We start from the raw sequence: 20339 nt of genomic DNA, 5'->3' as shown, positions 1-20339 counted from the left end.
CACGGTTTAGCTGATTTTAAAGCAGTACGGGATTACCCATTAGGCAGAGTTGGCAACTGCGTATGGGCCACGTGACTTCTAGGCGCCCCATAATACCGTGACGAAATAATTTTCTTTATTTACTTAGCCAGATCTAATGATTTTACGATTCCAATTGTTTTATATCAACGTTATGTTCCGATCAAAGGCTTGACATTTTCTTACAAAGTGACAATAACTTATAATTTGAAAAACCGTATCGTTTTGCTAATTTAAGTGGCGCTCTACTAAGCACTAGGCCGACTAAGGGCCAGTGGCTTGGGCCCCAAAACTATCATTGCCTATGGGCCTCCACGGCGCTTATCCGGCACTGCTGATACGCGACACCTGAAGCACAATTATACTTGTGTTGTACTTTTGCGGGTGTATAAATAACAGGAATATTTGAATAAGGTATAAGATCTTTCGTATATAGTTTATGAGATTAGCTTTGCACTCTGTGATATGTTACTTTATATTACTTTTCAGGTCATAAGAACATTTCAAAGAACAGTTAATGATGCGACAAAAATCATCTTTGATGAGGATCACTCGTTTAAATTGGTTTGTTTGAATACTTTATTAACACGAATGTATTTAATATATAACTTTTTCATAAACATATTAACACGCCAGCACAAGAAAAAAAGCACGATGATGCCAGAGTTTGTACATCTAGCGTATACATCTAATAAGATAATGTTCTGTGTAAACCTTGTGTTGTGCTTAAACAACTTAAACATAAATTTTGTTTATAGTTAAGTTTGAATATTCATCCAATATAGTTAACTTTAAACATCTCAAATAAGCGTTCAAACTTGTATAATCTTTACGCTTATTTTAATTATGAGTATATATTAGTTTGTAATGTTGTAAGTACCGTAATAATGTTTATGTTCGTATTGTAAGTAGAAACATCCGTTTGCGAAGCATTCTATAGTTTAGTATGTGCGTGTGTTTTTTATTTTGTGCAGATTTACAAAGGAGAGAAAGTCACCAGTAGTGCATCGACGATTTACAACTGACATGTGTGGTTTGAATGCTAGCTGACAACGATATGTAGGGTTGGGATGCTAGCTGACAACGACCTGTATGGTTTGAATGCTAGATTACAACGATATGTAGGGTTGTGATGCTAACGCGGAAAACGATCTATATGGTTTGAATGAAAGCTGACAACGATATGTAGGGTTGGGATGCTAGCTGACAACGATATGTAAGGTTGGGATGCTAGCTGACAACCAACGACCTGCATGGTTTGAATGCGTGTTACCACATTGTTTTTTCGTAGCAATGGCAGCGGTGATGCGACGTTAGTATGTGTAAGCATGTTATACATATGCTCAAACTATCATATAAGAGTTCGGAGACTAGCAAAACTTTGATATTTAGAAAGGGTATTATTATTTTATCACATTACTCCGTACGTAAGCACTGTTGCTGTTTCTATGTTTAACGTTTAATCCATAACAAGTACCTTTTATAAATAAGAAATGACACAATGCTTGAACATAAGCTTTTCTGTTCCATTTTAAAACAACGGCTAGAACAGAACAGAACAGAACAATACTTTATTTCCCCCAGGTATACATAGATACAACATGGGGAACATATAATATACATGTTACAAAATACATATCATGTTTCCGGTTCAAGTGTGGTACATTTTGTTGTATGGGGGAAGTCATATAAACAATGTGAATCTATTTGCAGCTTTTATATATAGATGCTTTGATATTTTATAGTATTAATTCGTAATACGGTGAAGATGGAATAAGCATGTTTACAAAAAGAACGTTTGTAATAATATTAAGACATGTAGTAGTCATCACAACAACGGCGAGATAATAATAATAATAATAATAATAATAATACTAATATCAAAAATAAAAATAATAATAATAGGAATGATAGTAGTAATAATAATAATAATAATAATTATAATAATAATAATAACAATAATAATAATAATACGATGAAGAAGAAGAATCAACATCAATGTCATAATCATAATAATCATAATTATAATAATGGCACAATTACAAGTGACAAAAAGCATCAGGATAAGGAATGATTTTCGCGATCATTAATCAAGCACATATTTATCAGTATTACAGTGTAGGTTGCTCTCGAAACAATTATCAGGCGTTTAATTTTGTGTTTTCAAAGTAAACTCTTTATAAGAAAAAGCTATTTTTAACAAATATGAATATAGATATGCTATGTATTTTATATAAGAGTAAATACATCTCGCAGTTAAACATCGTACTATAATAATATAAGCGACAGGTGGCTACGCCGCTGCGCTATTTACATACGGGTCTTTGCGACCTCGTTTGAGACCGTGCGCAGTTAGAATTGTACATTGCCTCGTGTGAAGATTATCGGTTATGGCAGGCGCGTGTGTTCTACAGAGTTCAAGTGCACAGTTAATTGGATACTGCTCGAGAGATTAAGGTAGGGCATTTTACAGTTGAAAAGTAAATGCTATTACAAGGTACATACATAAGGGTTATAGGTGTTCGATAGAAGTGAATTGTTAAAAAGCATAGTAAGTGAGAGTTGAGGCATTGGCGTTTGTTGTTGTTGTTTAATAAATAAGTGTTCGACCTTTACAGCCTAGTCTAATGCCTGGTATATTTCTTCATTATTATTTTGGTAAATCTCGAAAGCTGTTTCATTTCTGCTATTGATATCGGCGTAATGATTTCATTAAACGTCATGTGCCTTTCTATTAGGTTTCCCATATATCGATACCGTTCGTAATAAAAATAAGGGCATGTCATTAAAAAGTGTTTTTCATTAGCTATTTCGTTTGTGTGACATAGGTTGCAAAGGCGTGCATGGAATGGCGTGCCTTCATAGCGGCCTGTTTCTACAGGAAGAAAGTGATTGGCAGTACGGAATTTGAAGATATTTTGGGACTCATCCGGGTGAATTTTGATCAGGTATGGCTCAAACTCATGGTTTCTTTTAAAACTGCTGTATATGCGCCCTTTGTTGCTTATTTGTAATTCAGCATTCCACGATTGCTTAAATTAATCAATAAGTGTTTGTTTGATTTGTATGTGGATGTTGTTTTGTGTAATTTGTGTTTGGTTTTGCCAGATGTCTGGTCTTCCAACAGATGTTAGGATTTCTTTTATCTTATGTATCCATTTGAAGTTTAGATTTGGTTGTGAAAGCATGTATTTATAAATAAGAAGAGATATTTTGCTTTCTTTGCCTGTGATGAGTCTATTCCAGAAAGAGATCATTTTTGTGTTTACATTAATGCTTAAAGGGTAGCGACCTAGTTCACCATATAGAAAGTTGATTGGTGTGGATCGACGGGCTTTAGTTATTTTTCTCGTAAAATCTTTGTGAACTTGTTCCAATATTTCTAGGTTTTCATATCCAAATATTTCTGAGCCATAAGTAAGTATAGGTAGGACAGTATGATCAAAAAGTTTAATAGCTAGGTCAATGGGTAGATTTGCATTGTTAACACGATTCCAGAGTAGGTGCATGGCTTTTGAGGCTTGTTCTTTAACATGTTTGCGCGCGTTTAAAAAAGAACCATTACTTGAGAATGTAACGCCAAGATAATGATAAGTGCTTGTAATTTCAAGTTGATTATTGCCACATTTAAAATTAAAGTTTCTTGTTTGTCTTGCACCGAACATTACAACTTTTGTTTTTGCAATATTTACATTGAGGTACCAGTTTTTGCAATAATTATGAAATGTGTTGAGACTGTTTTGCAGGTCAGATGCACTATTCGCGACAATGACGGTGTCATCTGCATACAACAGGACCAGAAGCTTAAACCACGATATTGCAGTATCTGGGTTGATAAGTTCAACCCCAACGGATCCATTTATATGCAGGTATGAGTGAAGGTCATTTAAGAAAAGTGAGAATAGGACTGGGGATAGATTTTCGCCTTGTCTGACACCTATTTATGACAAGAAGTACTGGGAGCATTCTCCATTAAAGGAAATGCATGATGTTATGTTTCTGTACATGTTTAAAAGGACTCGAAAAAAGTTACCATTAATTTGTGTGCCAAGTATTTTGTGCCAGAGACCAGCTCTCCAAACTTTATCGAGCGCCTGAGAAAAATCGATGAAGGCGCAGAAGAAGGCTAAGGCTTTTATTTTTAAATCAACTGGTGTTGTCGAGCTCCAAAGAAAGCCAAGCAATCAGATGAACTAAACCGCGTTTTCCATCAGGAAAATTCATGTTCTCAGCGTTGGTATATTCAACAAATCGAATGACGACAAAATTGTAATATATCTTTTTCACTTCAAAATTCAGTTTTAAAGGATGATTAGCAATACACATTGATTGTAAATGTACGAGTATTGTCAATAAATTGCAGTCAATTTTGTCAAAGTGTAATTTGTTTAAGATCTTTGATAAGACACTGGTCGTTTATTTTTCACAGCGTTCACAAACAATCATCTAGATTGTATGCATTTACAACAGTATAACTATCATGTATGATCAATTAAATGGTATCTTTTCATTTATGTTTGTGTTTTGTTTGGCATAACAACAACTTCTCCCTTTTTGAGATAATTGCTATTATCCTCCAGCTCGACTGACGGCCATGCAACTAACAAAACATGTCCAGGCAAACATTGGCTGTCAGAAATTACGTCCGTCGTTGCAATTTGAACAAATCTTTCCCTGACATTAGCCGAATATTCCTTTCCTTTGACGTCAAAATTTAGGATCAACGGTGGATTGGAGGTCACCATCAACCAGCAGACATCGACAAGCTCTGTCAAAAATGTTTGAATACAAGTCTTTGGACATTCGGATATAATCGTTTTTATATTCTCTGGCCACTCGATGCGATCCAATATTTTCTATAAAAAAACACAACATGAATATTTAAATAAGTGTTCATTTTTATATTTTACTACACCTTTTATTTCATAGCTGTTGATTTTAAAGACAATAGTATTCTCAGACCTGCGCCTGGCTTTGTCTTGTTGCCGTATTTGCTCCATTGGTCGCTCTTGCAAATCGAATCTCCCTCAATAACTGAAATAATACATCGAGTGTGCATTAATTATTTAGCATACTTTAAAATATTATTTTTCCAGGTAATAACGACAATGCTTTTACATAGATATACACATTATTCAAACTGTGTTCATGCATACCGCTTCGGAAATATGTTTTTCATGACTGAATATGCTTTCAAAAAGTTGTTCATCCGCCCGTTTAATCACTGTTTGGCATTCAGTAAAGACGATCTGAAAAACAGGAGTGATATCCAATTAAGCATTTCAAGTAGTTAACAAATAATAGCAAGCATATAAAACATCCACATGATTAAAGCTGGGGTAACAGCCTTGTAAGGGTCGCTGTAAAGTATTGGGGACTAGAGCCGGGTAAATGATGCGTCAAACTTCACACTTAGCCAAAATTAACGACTTACATACGAGTTTTTATTAACATGTATATTAAAGTTAACCATACAGGTTAATTATTCAAATGCAAAAGCAATAAAAAAGAATATTCACAACAAACAGATACATAACAACGGATTAATCACAACACAGATACATATTTAAAATCTACTAGCAGACGACACTATTTTCATAACGGATATGGTTGTAAAAACACTAATAAAATGATATGCATGAAATTATATTTTTTAGCAGAACACAACGTACATGTTTAAGTAATAATACTAATAATATGATATATATTTACGCTGTTGAAGCAAACAGCTACCTTCCTTAAATAGATACAGTACTGACTAATAATCAAATTGGAGATCAAAACAAATAAACAATTATTATTATGAGAAGGCGAGTTTTATTATTTGGATACATAGGACCGATTCAATGTATAAACAACGTTTCCAGCATCCAAATTTGAATGAATACACGTTACCGTTTAAAAACGTCAATATAAAATGATGAATGAGAAATTCCGTTCACCAGTAAGGATTTCAAGGAAACTTTATTCATCGAAATCAAACAATTAAATTTAGAAAAAAACGTTGTAAATCGTTTGAGTAGTTCATGTTATTGGTATCATTATATAAATAATGTATTACTTAAAGAAACGTTGCATTTGTTCAAGTCATTAAAGAATTGAATATAATATTTCTACATTTCATCGGTGTATGAACTGTCTGGAAAAGTAAGCCTACTTTGCATAAATTAGGTGTATTTTTCCTTAGAATTCATACACCGATAAAATGCAGAAAAAATGCTATTAAATTCTTAAAATTACAACACAAAATGATCTTAAAGCTGAAATTCTATCGTGGTAAGGGTCATAAAAGTCTTTTGTAAGCTAGCTCATGAATCTATTTTCAGTTTCGGTTTCATCTCCGTCAAACGGGTATAACGTTGAAGTTTGCGCAAAAAATATAACGTCATTTCGCTATTTACCAATAAAAAACAACGCCATATAGTTTCGCGCTAAACATAACTTCATTTTGGTAACTTGTTTATGACCAGAAATTAGCGCCATGAATATTCATGCTTAAATTTTCATACGAAGTGGGTTCATCGGAAAATGAAAAACCGGCCACGTGAACAAATTATCCAATCAGAATGCAGCATTCATATAAATGTGACAGAAGTTGTAATTATTACTTCATGAAACATGCCTTTTGATATTGAACTAATCTGGAAATATACGCCCTACAAGGGTAATTTTGGATTATAGTCATCCATAAAGAGATAATTAACACTTTTAAAATCTAAGTCATCCCGATAATCGAAAAATACTAATTTGAACGGTGTAATAGTAATAAATAAATGTACATATAAAAAAACAGCAGTTGAACTTACAGAATTTGATTCATTATATGTTATTTCTAAAAGCCTTAGAATAAATTTAATTGCATTTGATTTGGTCACACTAGGCATGAAGTCATGCAAAGCAGAAAAAGCATACATCGCCTATTATTATTCGTTTTTATTGTTAAACTATTTGCAAACCATTTATTTCCCGAAAACAAAATAAACCAAACCACCTAATTTTGAGTATGCAAAACACACCCATTTCAGAAGTCAACGTTCATAAACATTTAGGAATATTTATAGCGAATGACGGCTCATGGCACGAACATATAGCATACATTAAGGACAAATCCTGGAAACGAATAAATATCATGCGCCGCCTCAAACATACTCTCGATCGGAAAGCATTAGCCATTATATATTGTTCGTTTATAAGACCAATAATTGATATTTCCGACGTAGTTTTTGATAATTGCTGTAATTTTGAAAAAGACGACTTAGAAAAAAAAATCAAATACAAGCAACACGAATTTTATCGGGTTATACCAAACTTGTCGCGATTACTGAGCTCTACAAATATGTTGGGTGATAAACATTAGATACTAGACGCCGAAAACATAAACTTGTTCTCATGTATAAAATCACAAAAAAAATCTTAAGCCGGCTTGCCTAAAATCTATTGTATCGGAAATAGTCAAAGCTAATAACCTCTACCCATTACGAAAGGGAGACAACATCAGAAACGTTACGACCCGCACAACAACATACTCTAATTCATTTGTACTATCAACCATTACGGAATTCGACAAACTTCCTCTAGATTCTAGAAAGCATGCTGATTATCTTACGTCTTGTATGCATATTCCAAATATAAATGTTTCGAAACCAAATGTATTATATTATTATGGCGAAAGGGGCCGACAAATGCTTCACTCAAGACTCAAAACTGAGTGTAATTCTTTTAATCAACATCTATTTAAATGCAATATTGTTCTTTCATCTGTATGCGATTGTGGTGCAATGGAAACATTTTCTCATTATTGTTTAGAATGTCAACGATTTACACACCAAATAGAAGTTCTTTTCAGTAGAATTGCTCATTATACCTCTCCGACCATACACACTTAGTTGTGTGGCGATGAAAGTCTTAATTTAGAAAAAAAAACGCTTATCTTCGATGCAGTTCATTTGTACATAAAATGCAGTGAACGTTTTGATACCTAGTTGTCTGTCAAGGAAAACAACTTCCTTGTATTGTTTTTTTAAACAGTTTCGCTTTGTCTTTTTTTCTGTCTGATGTGTTTTCACATCCATCTCATCAACCTTGATTAACCCACTCTTTCTTTCTATTTAACATACATTTAACTAAATTGTTTTACTATTTTTGATATACATGTATTGCATTGTTAAAATAAATGTCTGCTACCTAAAGACATGTTACACACTAGCTTGCAATTACTGCGTATGGAGAAGAACACTGCAATGTGATTCGGTTGTTATTGTATATCCTATGCACATGTAAACCATGATTGTTCGTTAAATACAATATGTTTAAACTAAACGGTATGCACGATCGAGTTAAAGAATTTAAATAACTCTTACGACATTTGTGTACACCTTTCGGAGAACAAATAATTGTAATCCGACGAACCATACCTTCATGATACTCAACGGAATTTCCAAATTAATTTTGAACTTCTCACCTCGCAAACTCTGGACATAATTGTTAAGAGCTCTATTTCCGAAAAGTCCCCTTCAAGGTCCTCACAAATTTCAATCCAGCCTTGTTTCACTTTTGAGTCAAACTTGGCAGCTAGTTTTGTGTTTGTAATCTCATTATTTGTGTTTTCTAAACTTCCACTTTTGTTCATTATCTCTGACATCAACTGGTTTAATCTGTAAATAAAAAAACAATCCATTTTCTACACGGCATGAAACAGAATTTCATATAGCAGTTAATGTTTTCACTTTAAATGATCTTTCTTGTCCTTACGTTGGTTTTAAAGCAACAATATGTCAATAGATATCAAACGGGAATAAACACGCATAAACTTCAGAGGCCAAATGTAACGGAACATAAACCATACTTACAATCAAGTAAAGCAGTAGGGGCTATCTTATAAACATTAAAGCAAATAACATAAAACGCATTGTCGTATTTTGATATAGCAATTATAACATTTAAACCAAACATTATTTAGGATAAAGCAATTAAGTAAAAATGCAAAACGAATCTTCAAATATGTGTTAAAAATATATAGCGATTGCTTTTTGTTTCCTTAATTTTTTCGAAGAAGACAATTACTTTTGGCCCTGTTTCCTCACAAGTTCCTCTTTTTCAACTGTTGAATTCATAACTTCATTTAGTAGAGCTTGAGTATCGCGAATTGTTCCCTAAAACATTACAATCACAAGTATTGTAAATTAAAATATAGCCTTAGCAAAATAGTGTCTGTCAATATTACCTGATAAATCATATAAACACGTACGTGATTGTAATAGTTTTGTTAGATTTGTTATATATAATTTCCTTTCCGATATAAATAGTCGAGTAGCCAGTGAATAATCATTTGAAACGTATAAGCACAGGCAATTAACTGGACGTTTTTCCCCCAAAAAACAATGAATTTTTGGGTATTTAAAGTTACTTCAGAGTTTATAAAATTCACACACTCATCTTTCCATCTAATGCCAACAGTTTAACCTGTTACTTGCAGTTCAATTATACAACGTGTAAAAGTTTCATCATCCTAATGCATGTTTACTCTTCAGAAAATGTTTGAAAATAGTTTATATATAGTATGCAAGGTTATAACTCTCCGTGTACATTGTTTAGTTTGGTAATGTACTTCTGTTGCATAAACGTACAGATAATCGATCTCGTGTTTTTATAACATATACACATATAAACTTTGTGTAAACGACATATCACACAAACAATAAAAACGGCTCACTGCCGTAGTACCTCCAACTGTTTGCAACTCTTACATGATCCAAAGAAATTCATGTTTCTGAAAAAGAAATTTTTAAGTTTAAATTTGTACTTGTATTTCCAGTTTTAATTGAAAACTACAATTGTGTGTTCCATATATATATATATATATATATATATATATATATATATATATATATATATATATATATATGATATCCACAATCAATATTTAAAGTTTAATAATATTATTGATACTAGAATAATAATAATAATAAGTTGCTAAGACATATAGAAATTTACATTACCTTAGCTTCGTTGTCCGACAGAATATTCACAATGTTTGTATGAACAAATGCTATAAATATGATGAAATACGTTAGTTTCGGTTTCCAAAAATAACCTTTTAATATCTCTTTATCAGGTTACACACTGTGTTTAAGAAAGATAATATAAACATGTGGGTCTATAATTTGAGAATATTAAGCTTACGTAAATAAGAATATACAGCGAAATCGAAACTAACAAAAAACCTAAACAAGCAATCTTATTCTATACAAATTGGTGAAAAATAGGTACAGGTTATGGCTCAAATATCACACATTTGCATTTAAATATCCTTCTAGAAATTAAACCATTTTAAAGCGGTACATATTGTGTGTCAGGTTAAAGTTAGACGTCGGTCTGCTTTCTGTGATAATTGAATTTTCTGTTTTCCTGAATTTGAAGTCACTTCTGTAAAGAAATACTTAAATATGAGTTTCACATAAATGTTCACACTTGTGTTGAAACCTGGTCAGTTTAAACTTAACTGATCGACGTTCGAGAATGTTAATGTTTTATATGTTCTTCGCCTAGTACAATTTGGCAAAGAACAATATCCGATTTATATGAATATATTCCTCATTATAACCAAAATCAACTTACATTATACCATGATTCAAACGATAGCCGCTCAAAGCATCATACATCTATTACCGGTCAGTCTACTGTGATCTGGTAGCAGTTTCATACATGAACATGCAATATGCATACATGAACATGCAGCATGTACTAACACAGGATTGTAATATTTCGGTTGCACATATTTACCTGCACGCAAAATTAAGCTCACAACGAAATCTTTGTTGAAAGGTACGCTATATTGTCAATATGTTTCCCTCTTTACTCAGATCTACATGCATCTGACAGAACTGTAGTGGCAGAAGGAGAAGCGAGCATAGATAAACACGGTTATCTTTTTGCACACATCTATTCATCTCACTCAAATCAAATTGTGACTATGTTGGCTCATTAATTGTCAATTGTTCAGATAATTGTAGGGTCAAATTGACAGTGGCTTAGATGGTACTAAATTATAGAAATATTATGATAATCGTTAGATAGTGCACGTAGTTAAAACGAAGCATGCTTTTATTATGAACTACGAAATACTCGACCACTATCATACAGACACATAATACACACTTATGCGCTACCTACATTTAAAGTTCGATGTGAATGACTAGAACTTATGTAATAATTTAATTGTTTAACTCATTTTCTCTTCATGTTTGCGGTTTAATAAAGTTAAGAATAACAAATTAACACTGACTTTTTTTATATTTTATTTGTAAATAAAGCCTACTTTTAAGTGTCTACCATGTTAACATCACAATAAATGTTTTTAACTTAAATTGTATTGTTCATCTTTAAACATTGTGCAGTGCACGAAGGTTTGAATCATTCAACACAATATCGATAATGCTCATATGATTCCAAATACATACAGCGAAGAAATACTCAGCCTGTCAATGGTTAACCAATGTGTGTGCATTGCAAAGTAACACGGGTGTAAATTTCTTAAATTAAAATATGAACAATAGTTCATAAGCCATAAAACAATGATGATGAATAACGCTTATTTTCCATATCGAGTTGTATATTTGCCCCTGTGTTGTATGGCTGTTGGTTTACTTAAGTTAACTACTATCGATTGTAAATAAGAAATTCTCTCCTATTAAAGTGTGTGAGTGACTTCCATTTATAAAATCGTATCGAATGATCGTACACTCAGAAATGGTTTTATAATGGATGTTTTCCTTATCATAAACAATGTGTGGTCGTTACTTGCCATAATAACGTACAATCAAAGAAGTTCAGGTTAACTTATAAATGAATGTAGTTTGGTAATTTAATCTTCTCTGCTAAAAGTGTGTAGTAAGTTTCATACATAACAAGCAAACTATGCTAACTCGAGTGAAGAAAAAACGCAAAATAACTATCTGAACATCAAATATGTAAATTCAAATCGCTTAAACAGGAGATGAAAAGAAGATGCGCGTGTGTCGAAAAAAATTGTTCAACCAGCCACCATCAAATTAAATAGCATTTCTTAATACTTAAGGGAAAGATATAAGTCACTATTACATCATTGGCGACAATATAACAGGAACACAAATCCTTTTCATATCATGATTATACAAAAACAACAACAACAATTACATTTATTTCAGCAATAAAGCTTACAATAAAGCTTCTAGCCTTAAAAGTGAATATAGATGCTCAACAATAATAAACATGTTAAAATATTGCAATATTCCCAATATCATTTAGAAAGTTACAATGATGTTGGAGGATTTAGATAGACACGTCTGCATCACGCCACGGAACAACGATTACTTCTCCTTTTTTCAAAAATCCACGTTTGTCTCGTTTTTCTACGGACGGCCAGACGACCAACAAAATGGTACCTGGCTCACCATCCGATTCTATCACATCATCGGTCGAAATTTCAGTAAATCTTTGTTTGACATTGGGTGTATACATAATGCCGTCAACATCAAAATTGAGCATCAAAGGAGGCTGCGATATGGACATCAACCAACAAACCTCAATCGCATCTTTAATAAATCTACGTAGAGGTGTATCGTTTCATTTGTATTATCGGCTTGAATAAGTGTTTCCACATTTTCATTTTTCCATAACGGATCAGCAATTTCCTGCAAATATTTAATATAAAGTGCATGATACGTAAATCGACAGGTGCTTTAAGAAACTTATAAATCAATCCGGTCTTAATCAATGCCGTGTGTAAAGTGACTCTGTTCCTTAATTGAATTTGGGTTGTTTACATATTTTCCGTTCAAATATAGCGAACAAAGATACGAATAATTTAAACAAACATTGACCTATTTAAATATGCATTCTGTTAAGAAATATGTCCTTACCAGAACGACGTCCTCTATTTTCCTTCTGGTTTGACCACATTTTCTTCGAAGGTCCAACAAATTGTTCATTTCCTGAATACGATAAAGTTTTGAAAGTTTTAATCAAACATGCATTATTTTGAATGACTATCATACAATTTAGTCCATCGTTCTTTGCAAAATGAATTGATAACACAGCGAATAAAAAACATAGTGACAATGGTTCATACCTCCTCGTTCACATCATAGCTTGAAGTGATAATTTGAACATCTGCATCAGCTTTCTCCATACATTTGGTCGATACAGTCTGAAACATTCAGATGAAAATATCAATTTTTTGCTGTAAACAATCTATAGATAGTTTACGGTATGTTTCATAACTGAGCTGTTGTCGCTGAGGCTCAGAATCCAGGGCTTTCGTTCCGAGTATCCTTAATTGGATAACATTTACCACACTGGCACCATGAATGCATATAATTCAAGTTTAGTTTAGCTTATTTTAAGAGAAATTCATGATAATGGTAGTGTTCTTTGCCTAATTTTGTCGAAAGAACAAAACGTATTTCAGATCGTTATAATATCATAAACACGTGTTTCATTTTTCGATAAGTGGAAGAGTTCAACATGTATATTCTCATGCTTATTAACTTCATTATGACGAAACATTTACACACTTTCGAAAAAACGTCCTTAGTAAAGATTGATATCAAAATGCACAAATGTCGTTATACCTCAATTATATCGGACAATGCTTTCAGACGGTCCAACTCCGGAATGGTTGCATTTAGACGGTCACAAACATCCAACCATACATTTTTTACATTAACATCAAATTGTTCCGCCAGTCGTGTGTTTGAATACATGCCGTTGGTGTTTTATGAGCTTCCACTTTTTGCCATTGATTGTGCAGCATTTACATACCATGCATTCAATCTTTGAAATAAACAAATGTCAGAAAATGAATATAACAATCGATTAAGAAATAATGATCATTACATAGCTAAATAACGATGTAGGGTTTTGGAAATACAAATAGTAATGAAACTGCGGTTATCACATGAAGTCTGTATACCTTCGTAACCATGTAACGCTGTGAAACATCAGTATCATTATGTAAACTTTTATGAAATACATTCACTTACTTGCTCTGTAATAAATTAATTTCGTGTTGAAGCTGAGCATTTTTCGACACAGCACTCTGAAAGCGATAACAATATATGATATATTTGTTTCGAATATGGCTCTTCAGCGGCGATTAATGAAAACACAATTGAGATTGACATATGCCTTCATTAACTTTATTTTAAATTGGGAAATGGTACAACAGTCACTAGTTGCATGCAACCAAACAACTTTGTGATGCAATCAACGTTAAAATCTAAATATAAATCTTGATTCATTAAGAAGCAAATTAAAGTGCATGCTCTTCGTTGCAGTAGAAACGTATTTTGATACCACCTCATAGTTACTACGATGTTTTCTGATGTTTTCTTCTAGGGATTTACATCTGTTGTGAATAATAAAGTAAGTGATAGCATACTAATTACTTAACTAAAATACAATCACTTTCGCCAAGACGATGTAAGGTTGTTTTTTCAATAAACATTTCCATAGAGAAATGAATCATATGTAAGGTTTTAATCACTAACAACGAATATATATATATATATATATTCAATGTTATTTTCAGGCTGGCTTAACGTTACAATGACCTTAAATCAGTAACGTTCTCTAATATATTCGAATTAAACCGACACGCATAGATTCTAGCAATAACTGAAGTGTTTGTGTTAAAATTGTATCCCTTAACTTTTTACCTTTCCTCCAGCTCTTGAATGAGGCAGACCTTCTGAAATAGTGTAGTCAAAGTAACAAAAGTAACAAAAGTTGTTGAAGTTTCGATAAACATACAAAAACTCGTTTAGTGTAATACTTTCGGCTCACCAGCTTACAATTACTAGAGTTACATGTTGACCAAAACAAATATTTTATAATTTTTAAATTGAAAGATATACATATATAATTAGTTTTTCATAATATGTAACTTACAACAATCCAAACACTGCACTTACCTCAGCAATAACGTTGTCAAACGTTAAAGCTTGTAGTTCATGGTATGTTATCCTGAAAGAAATAGTTTTATTTGAGAAAATTGAAAAAAGTTGTTTCATATTCGCAAATTTTCGTTTTAGTTATGATATTTGTGAGGAAACCGTAATACTGAACATTTACCATGCTCTAAAATAGCCTTTATAAGCATCTTTTGACGATTTAAAAACCTGAAAATTATAAAGCGTTGCAACGCCAAACGATTACATAATTTGGAGAGTTCTGTTGTTGTCGTTATATTTTGTGAAACTACGAGGATCGCTTATATCAAGTATACAATACCTCCAAGCTTGTATACGGAAGGATGGCCGAGAGGTCTAATGCGTGGATTTTTTATTCCAGGGCACCAGGGGTCAGTGGTTCGAGTCCTGCTGGGGGTTATCATTTTTTTCTTTTAAAAATCTTATTATGGATTTTTTACTTGAGCCTTTTAGATCTAATGTTTACATTAATCAATATAAAGCATTTAATGACAAACTTCAAAACATGCCAAAATCTGTGAAAAGGCCCCTTTAACAAATCGCGTCTATTGAGCAAGCCTACCGTGCGTTTGGTAGCATGCTTTCAACGCAGGTGCCAAATCAAAATATTTAAAATAATTTAATAGCAAATGTAATACATGTAAAAAAATACCCGCCAGTAGCTTCAAAAACAAAATCATAAAATTGTATTTTTTGTTTTGGGAGAATCCCCCTCCCCCTATAGAAACATTCGCTACAATCCTGCTTTCTTTTCGATATGTAAGAGTATGGCGTTAAGGATGTCCATTGTGTATTGTTTGTAATCATAACTTTGTCGTAAGCATAATGATACATCGTGTTTATTTTGTTATTGTGTATGTCACCTTATTGTGATATATACACACAATTCACTTTCTCGTATTTAAAGCAAACATGCGAACATTTAATAGTCTGAACGTGCGATAATAAAACCTACGATAACTAAGTAATAGTTAAAATTGTTTGGTCATATTTGGTATGTAAATAGGAAATAGGTAAGTTATTCCAGTCTTTTAAGTCGACCAAAATAGGTGGTTTGTATGGTTACAGAGATTAACAAATCTTGACTATGTCTTATAAAAAATCTTGCTTACTTAAGGTAATAACAAATAAACATTCATTATTAATATGCTCCTAAAATAAAACAGGTGTGAAAGATTCAAATGAAAATATTAAAATTACTGGACTTAAGCAATCTTATAATTGATTATCAAGTTTTAATTAATTTATAATAATTGCATCGTTATTAAAATTTGTCGTACAAAGTTTATTATAACAATCTTCTAGATTATTTGGATAAATAAAAAAAGCACTCAAGTTCGGTTGACGAAACGTGGTATGTGGATAGAAGAATATATTAACGTTATTTCATTGTTTTGTCCGTCAAACATAGCTAAGATGAACTTTGGCATATTTTCATAAGAACTATGCTACTTAATGGCTGTATTAAACTGACATAAATCTATGTCATATGTTTTAATAAAGTCCCATTTTTGAGAGGTAATCGCTGTAATTATACTATGTTTCAAAGCCTTATTGTTTCCCAGTATTCGTCTACAGACAACTGGTAGCGTTCTTTTATTTGCAATACGATATAAATTATATTCTTTCCTCAAATTCCGCTGAAGAACACATTACTAATGTCCTAAATTTTAAACTACTTCTTACGAGAGGACAAATAAATTACGTATTATGAACGATATTATCTAAATTGTAAACGGCGTTTCATTAGATAACAAATATATAGGAAATGATTCGCTTATTTTAAAGAAATTGACAATGTTCATTTTCTATTTGCACAAATCGGTACGTTAAAAATCTTGCATAAAGATGACCTCAAACTTATATTAAATGAACAATAATTTAGTTTGTGGTAAACAATCTTGAAAACATTGGTAATTTTTCGCGAATTCGGAATGTCTAATATAGAAAAAAAGACAAATTGCAATGAACCGTCATTGGTACATGTTCCAATTTTCAATATAAACGCTTACTTACTTGTCCTGTAAAATCTTATTGTCATGTTCGAGTTGAATATTCACCGATAAAACACTCTGAAAGCAATATATGGTATATGATGTTATTAGTTTTTTACTACGACTCAATACATATACAGGTGAAAACATTGGATGTTTATATATATATATATTTAAAATGAAAGTTATATAGTACACTAATAAATATAACTGCAACTGCAACTCCTCATAAAGTTTACTATTGCAACATGTATAAAATGTTAAAACAATCTTAATAATGTTTGCATGATAAAACAAATGCTGTTAAACTACACCTCATAGTTGCTGCTCATAGTGCTGATTTGTTCTTAGAGGGTTCGACATCTGTAATACGAGAATTTACTAAAAATTAACGCTCCTTAATCAAATATAAACAATGCCACTATAAACATGTAAAGTTATATTCTTTAATTTTAGTAAAGAAAATGGACTTTGTTACAAATACACGTTTTGAGGTATAAATAATATATGATTATCTTATTCCATATTTCATAAAGTTTGTTATGGTTTTACAGTATTTTATTTCAGATTCAGAGAAGCACTCTCATCGTTCAATGAGAATCGTACTGTGTATTGAAAATCAAACGACGTTATATTTAAAAATAAAACTTTAATTTACTAATAATTGTTTGGTAATTTAATGCTACTTAACTACTTGCACTGAATGACACTTAGCGACAAAGTTGAGAAAGAAATCGACACTTTTAATGAATGGCATAGATCAAGCAGCGTGTGGTAAAATACCATTGGCATCGTAGCACCCTTTGTCATTTATTCATTATGTAGTTCAGCTCGTCAGTTTCCGTTATAAAGAATAATGAAGATCTTAGATCCGAAATGAATGTTAAGACTCTTAAAGCAGTAACAATACCAACCGTTGATTTTCTATTGTTTGTGAACTGGCATCTTTGTTTTGGTTGCGGTTCTGCAAATACATATTATAGAAAGAAATATAGTATTAGACATTGCCGATATATCGCCAGGAAAGAAAATGGAATTACCAACCGAAATACGTGTATTAGTATTTTAATTATACGAATATCGGCCATGTGTGTATGCTATTCGACATTTAGTGGCAAGGTATACAATAAAACATTCTTAAAACTGTTATCATCTCCTTCGAACGATAAAAAAATGATTTGAGGTATCATCCGGTACCAATGCAGACACCATAAACATCACATTAGGCCAACAATTAGTCACAACAATCGATTTGCAAATAAGTGTCTATCTGAAATGATTCGAATTCGCATTGATTTGCAATGAAGAAGATTATTAATTCAACTAAATTGCATTTAAATTGTGTTAAAATCCGATTCATGTATTTGAAAATTTATGTCGTGTGCCGGCGTTGTTTCTAGTATATGAGGAGGTAGTTTGTTATTGTAGAGGGAATATAATTGTCTCACATTACGCACAGTATTGGCTGTATCCTGAGTTGGTTGCTTCGTGATTGCCCATGGATGCAATGAGTTATAGTCGAGCCCATCATTCTGTGACTGTAATGGTTCACTGAAAGATACACTACGAGCGTCTTGATTACGTATTTCGCAACACGAATGTGATCACGTATATTATACAACAGCAATTTTCTTATACGTCGAACAAAATTATATAATAATATAAACACAAGGATAACGTGTCGTGTATATAGCTCTTGAAAGGCGACATAAAGCGTTTAATGCGAGTTATAAACTGAATTGAAACTCACACTCTTCAGCGAGTTTTTACTTACATTGTTCCTAACAAATGCACTTTAACCTCAAATCAGAACGCTTACCCAGCTTCAAATCCTAACTTGAATAACTGCCAGAACCAATCTGTGAATAACATTTTATACCATCATATATATTATTTAACAATTTCAAGTTCAATTTCAACATCAATAAGAAATATAGGCGCAATCATCATACAAAATTGTATAATTTGTGAATCGAATACTATGAGCACCGTTCGCGACTGAGTGTCGTATAAGTAAAATTTGAGAAACAAATATAACAGGCTAAGAGATAGGTGTGACAGCTGTTTCTCAGCAGAATAAAATGTTCATTTTAATAAAAGTTCTGATGAACAAGTAACAGAAAACTATCATATAATAGGTAACGATAGTGAATACGCCTTAGAATGTTATGTCTAAAGCTTGTGATTAACAACGATACAAGCCAACGATTTATTAATACTAAGCATATAAATCAAAGCCTTTCAAGGTAAATATAGATATAAATAAAAATAATATATTGAGTTGCTAACTTAAATTAAACATGAATAATGGAGCTTATTATCTAAATCGAAAGTAATTTAGTTTGACAATGTAACGAAAGTTTAAAAGCCTTTAACAATAAATTGTTCAATTTATTGTGTAGATGCAATTCTTATATAATTAAAATGCAGTTTATCTTGAATCTTATTCGAAAACATAAACAATTACATTAAAAACCGTTCGTGCTACACAAAAACATAATTTCCTTATGGTTATTTTCCCGTCAACTACTTTTAGAACAGTACTTTCGATTTAGTATAGTGTCATACATCTACACAAGGGAACTAATCCGTCATTGTAGTTTCCGAACTATACGCATTTTCAAGCATGCACATTCGGCTTAATCAGATATAACGTGATTAAAGTTAAATTGATAGTACATTCCATTCAATAACACAATACATTGTTATTTAACTAATATGTTGGTAACCGTTTACTTGTATTTCGGTTTATTTAACGACTGCAATGCATATAAGGGAAATAACCACAATAACTCAGAACTATAAATACAATTTAACTTAAATAGAGTACTGCTATCTCAGGTTACCCATTTTGCAAAAAAAGTATCTTGACAGTATTACAAATACACAAACGGTCTCATTGCCTCGTGTTAATGCTGTATCCATGAGATTGTTATCACTGTACAAGTCTTTATTAGCCGGTTAATTACCACACCAATTTCGTTCACCTAATACAATCTTTCCTAGGTCGCTAAACTACCAAAATAACTTCCCTGGTTAAGCCTTGCATAAGAAGCAACTTGCAACAACATTATAGTTCTTAACAAAACACCAACTGCATTTGATTTATGAAGAGAAAAGTCCAAACAAAAAATCCGTTATGTTCCTTGATATTCTTTATATGGGTGTGGTAGACTAAAGCACTGCAATCCATAATGAACTTAAAATATTAAACGAAAGTACATTCATAAATTAGAATATAATTTATCAAATTTCAGTTCTTTAACATTAATCATCGGTGCATGTAGAAACATTTGGCTAAAAAATATTAGTGGGACATTATATAGCACACTATTTTGATTTAAATGCGATATTTAAA

The 20339-nt window shown here is 32.1% G+C and overlaps 2 protein-coding genes and 1 long non-coding RNA gene across 5 annotated transcripts; 1 reads left to right on the top strand and 2 right to left on the bottom strand.

Moving 5' to 3' along the window:
- The first annotated feature begins 2329 nt into the window (after window positions 1-2329).
- LOC127860569 (uncharacterized) lies at window positions 2330-4528 on the top strand. The gene is made up of 3 exons (XR_008039845.1): window positions 2330-2475; window positions 2847-2966; window positions 3765-4528. It is a non-coding gene; the product is annotated as an uncharacterized LOC127860569 (long non-coding RNA).
- LOC127860505 (uncharacterized) lies at window positions 4283-10903 on the bottom strand. 3 transcript variants are annotated; one of them, XM_052398623.1, is made up of 7 exons: window positions 10801-10903; window positions 9742-9787; window positions 9082-9170; window positions 8480-8672; window positions 5175-5267; window positions 4981-5052; window positions 4283-4874 (listed from the first exon to the last, which is right to left on the bottom strand). In XM_052398623.1, exons 2-7 carry the CDS (start codon window positions 9781-9783, stop codon window positions 4530-4532), a joined length of 834 nt encoding a protein of 277 aa, XP_052254583.1. In that variant the 5' UTR covers window positions 9784-9787; window positions 10801-10903; the 3' UTR covers window positions 4283-4529. The 3 variants fall into 3 exon arrangements, with proteins under 3 accessions (XP_052254583.1, XP_052254573.1, XP_052254590.1); XM_052398613.1 differs by lacking the exon at window positions 10801-10903 and adding an exon at window positions 10636-10778; XM_052398630.1 differs by lacking the exon at window positions 10801-10903 and adding an exon at window positions 10017-10116.
- A 1245-nt stretch (window positions 10904-12148) lies between these two features.
- On the bottom strand, window positions 12149-20244 carry LOC127860559 (uncharacterized). Its single transcript, XM_052398682.1, has 13 exons — window positions 19449-20244; window positions 18801-18840; window positions 18439-18532; window positions 17896-17945; window positions 17296-17344; window positions 17004-17059; window positions 14970-15021; window positions 14715-14746; window positions 14356-14404; window positions 14040-14095; window positions 13127-13204; window positions 12918-12989; window positions 12149-12689 (listed from the first exon to the last, which is right to left on the bottom strand). Exons 5-11 carry the CDS (start codon window positions 17311-17313, stop codon window positions 13135-13137), a joined length of 333 nt encoding a protein of 110 aa, XP_052254642.1. The 5' UTR covers window positions 17314-17344; window positions 17896-17945; window positions 18439-18532; window positions 18801-18840; window positions 19449-20244; the 3' UTR covers window positions 12149-12689; window positions 12918-12989; window positions 13127-13134.
- Window positions 20245-20339: the final 95 nt, after the last annotated feature.

The sequence above is a fragment of the Dreissena polymorpha genome, chromosome 1 (assembly GCF_020536995.1).
Source record: "Dreissena polymorpha isolate Duluth1 chromosome 1, UMN_Dpol_1.0, whole genome shotgun sequence".
Lineage (NCBI taxonomy): Eukaryota > Metazoa > Mollusca > Bivalvia > Myida > Dreissenidae > Dreissena > Dreissena polymorpha.
Note: the sequence above shows the minus strand (reverse complement) of the source record. Positions and strands in the feature narration are given on the sequence as shown.

Excerpts from the sequence above, each read along its gene's own strand:
- LOC127860505 (XM_052398613.1), bottom strand. The coding sequence starts at position 10,679 with ATGTATGATGCTTTGAGCGGCTATCGTTTGAATCATGGTATAAT. Across the intron at positions 8,673-9,081 it reads GTGAGGAAACAGGGCCAAAA|ATTAAACCAGTTGATGTCAG; the intron begins GTAATTGTCTTC and ends TTTTATTTACAG. Across the intron at positions 5,268-8,479 it reads TTATGTCCAGAGTTTGCGAG|ATCGTCTTTACTGAATGCCA; the intron begins GTGAGAAGTTCA and ends CCTGTTTTTCAG.
- LOC127860559 (XM_052398682.1), bottom strand. Across the intron at positions 14,096-14,355 it reads AACATCGTAGTAACTATGAG|AGTGCTGTGTCGAAAAATGC; the intron begins GTGGTATCAAAA and ends TATCGCTTTCAG. Across the intron at positions 13,205-14,039 it reads ATTAATTTATTACAGAGCAA|ACTGTATCGACCAAATGTAT; the intron begins GTAAGTGAATGT and ends TGAATGTTTCAG.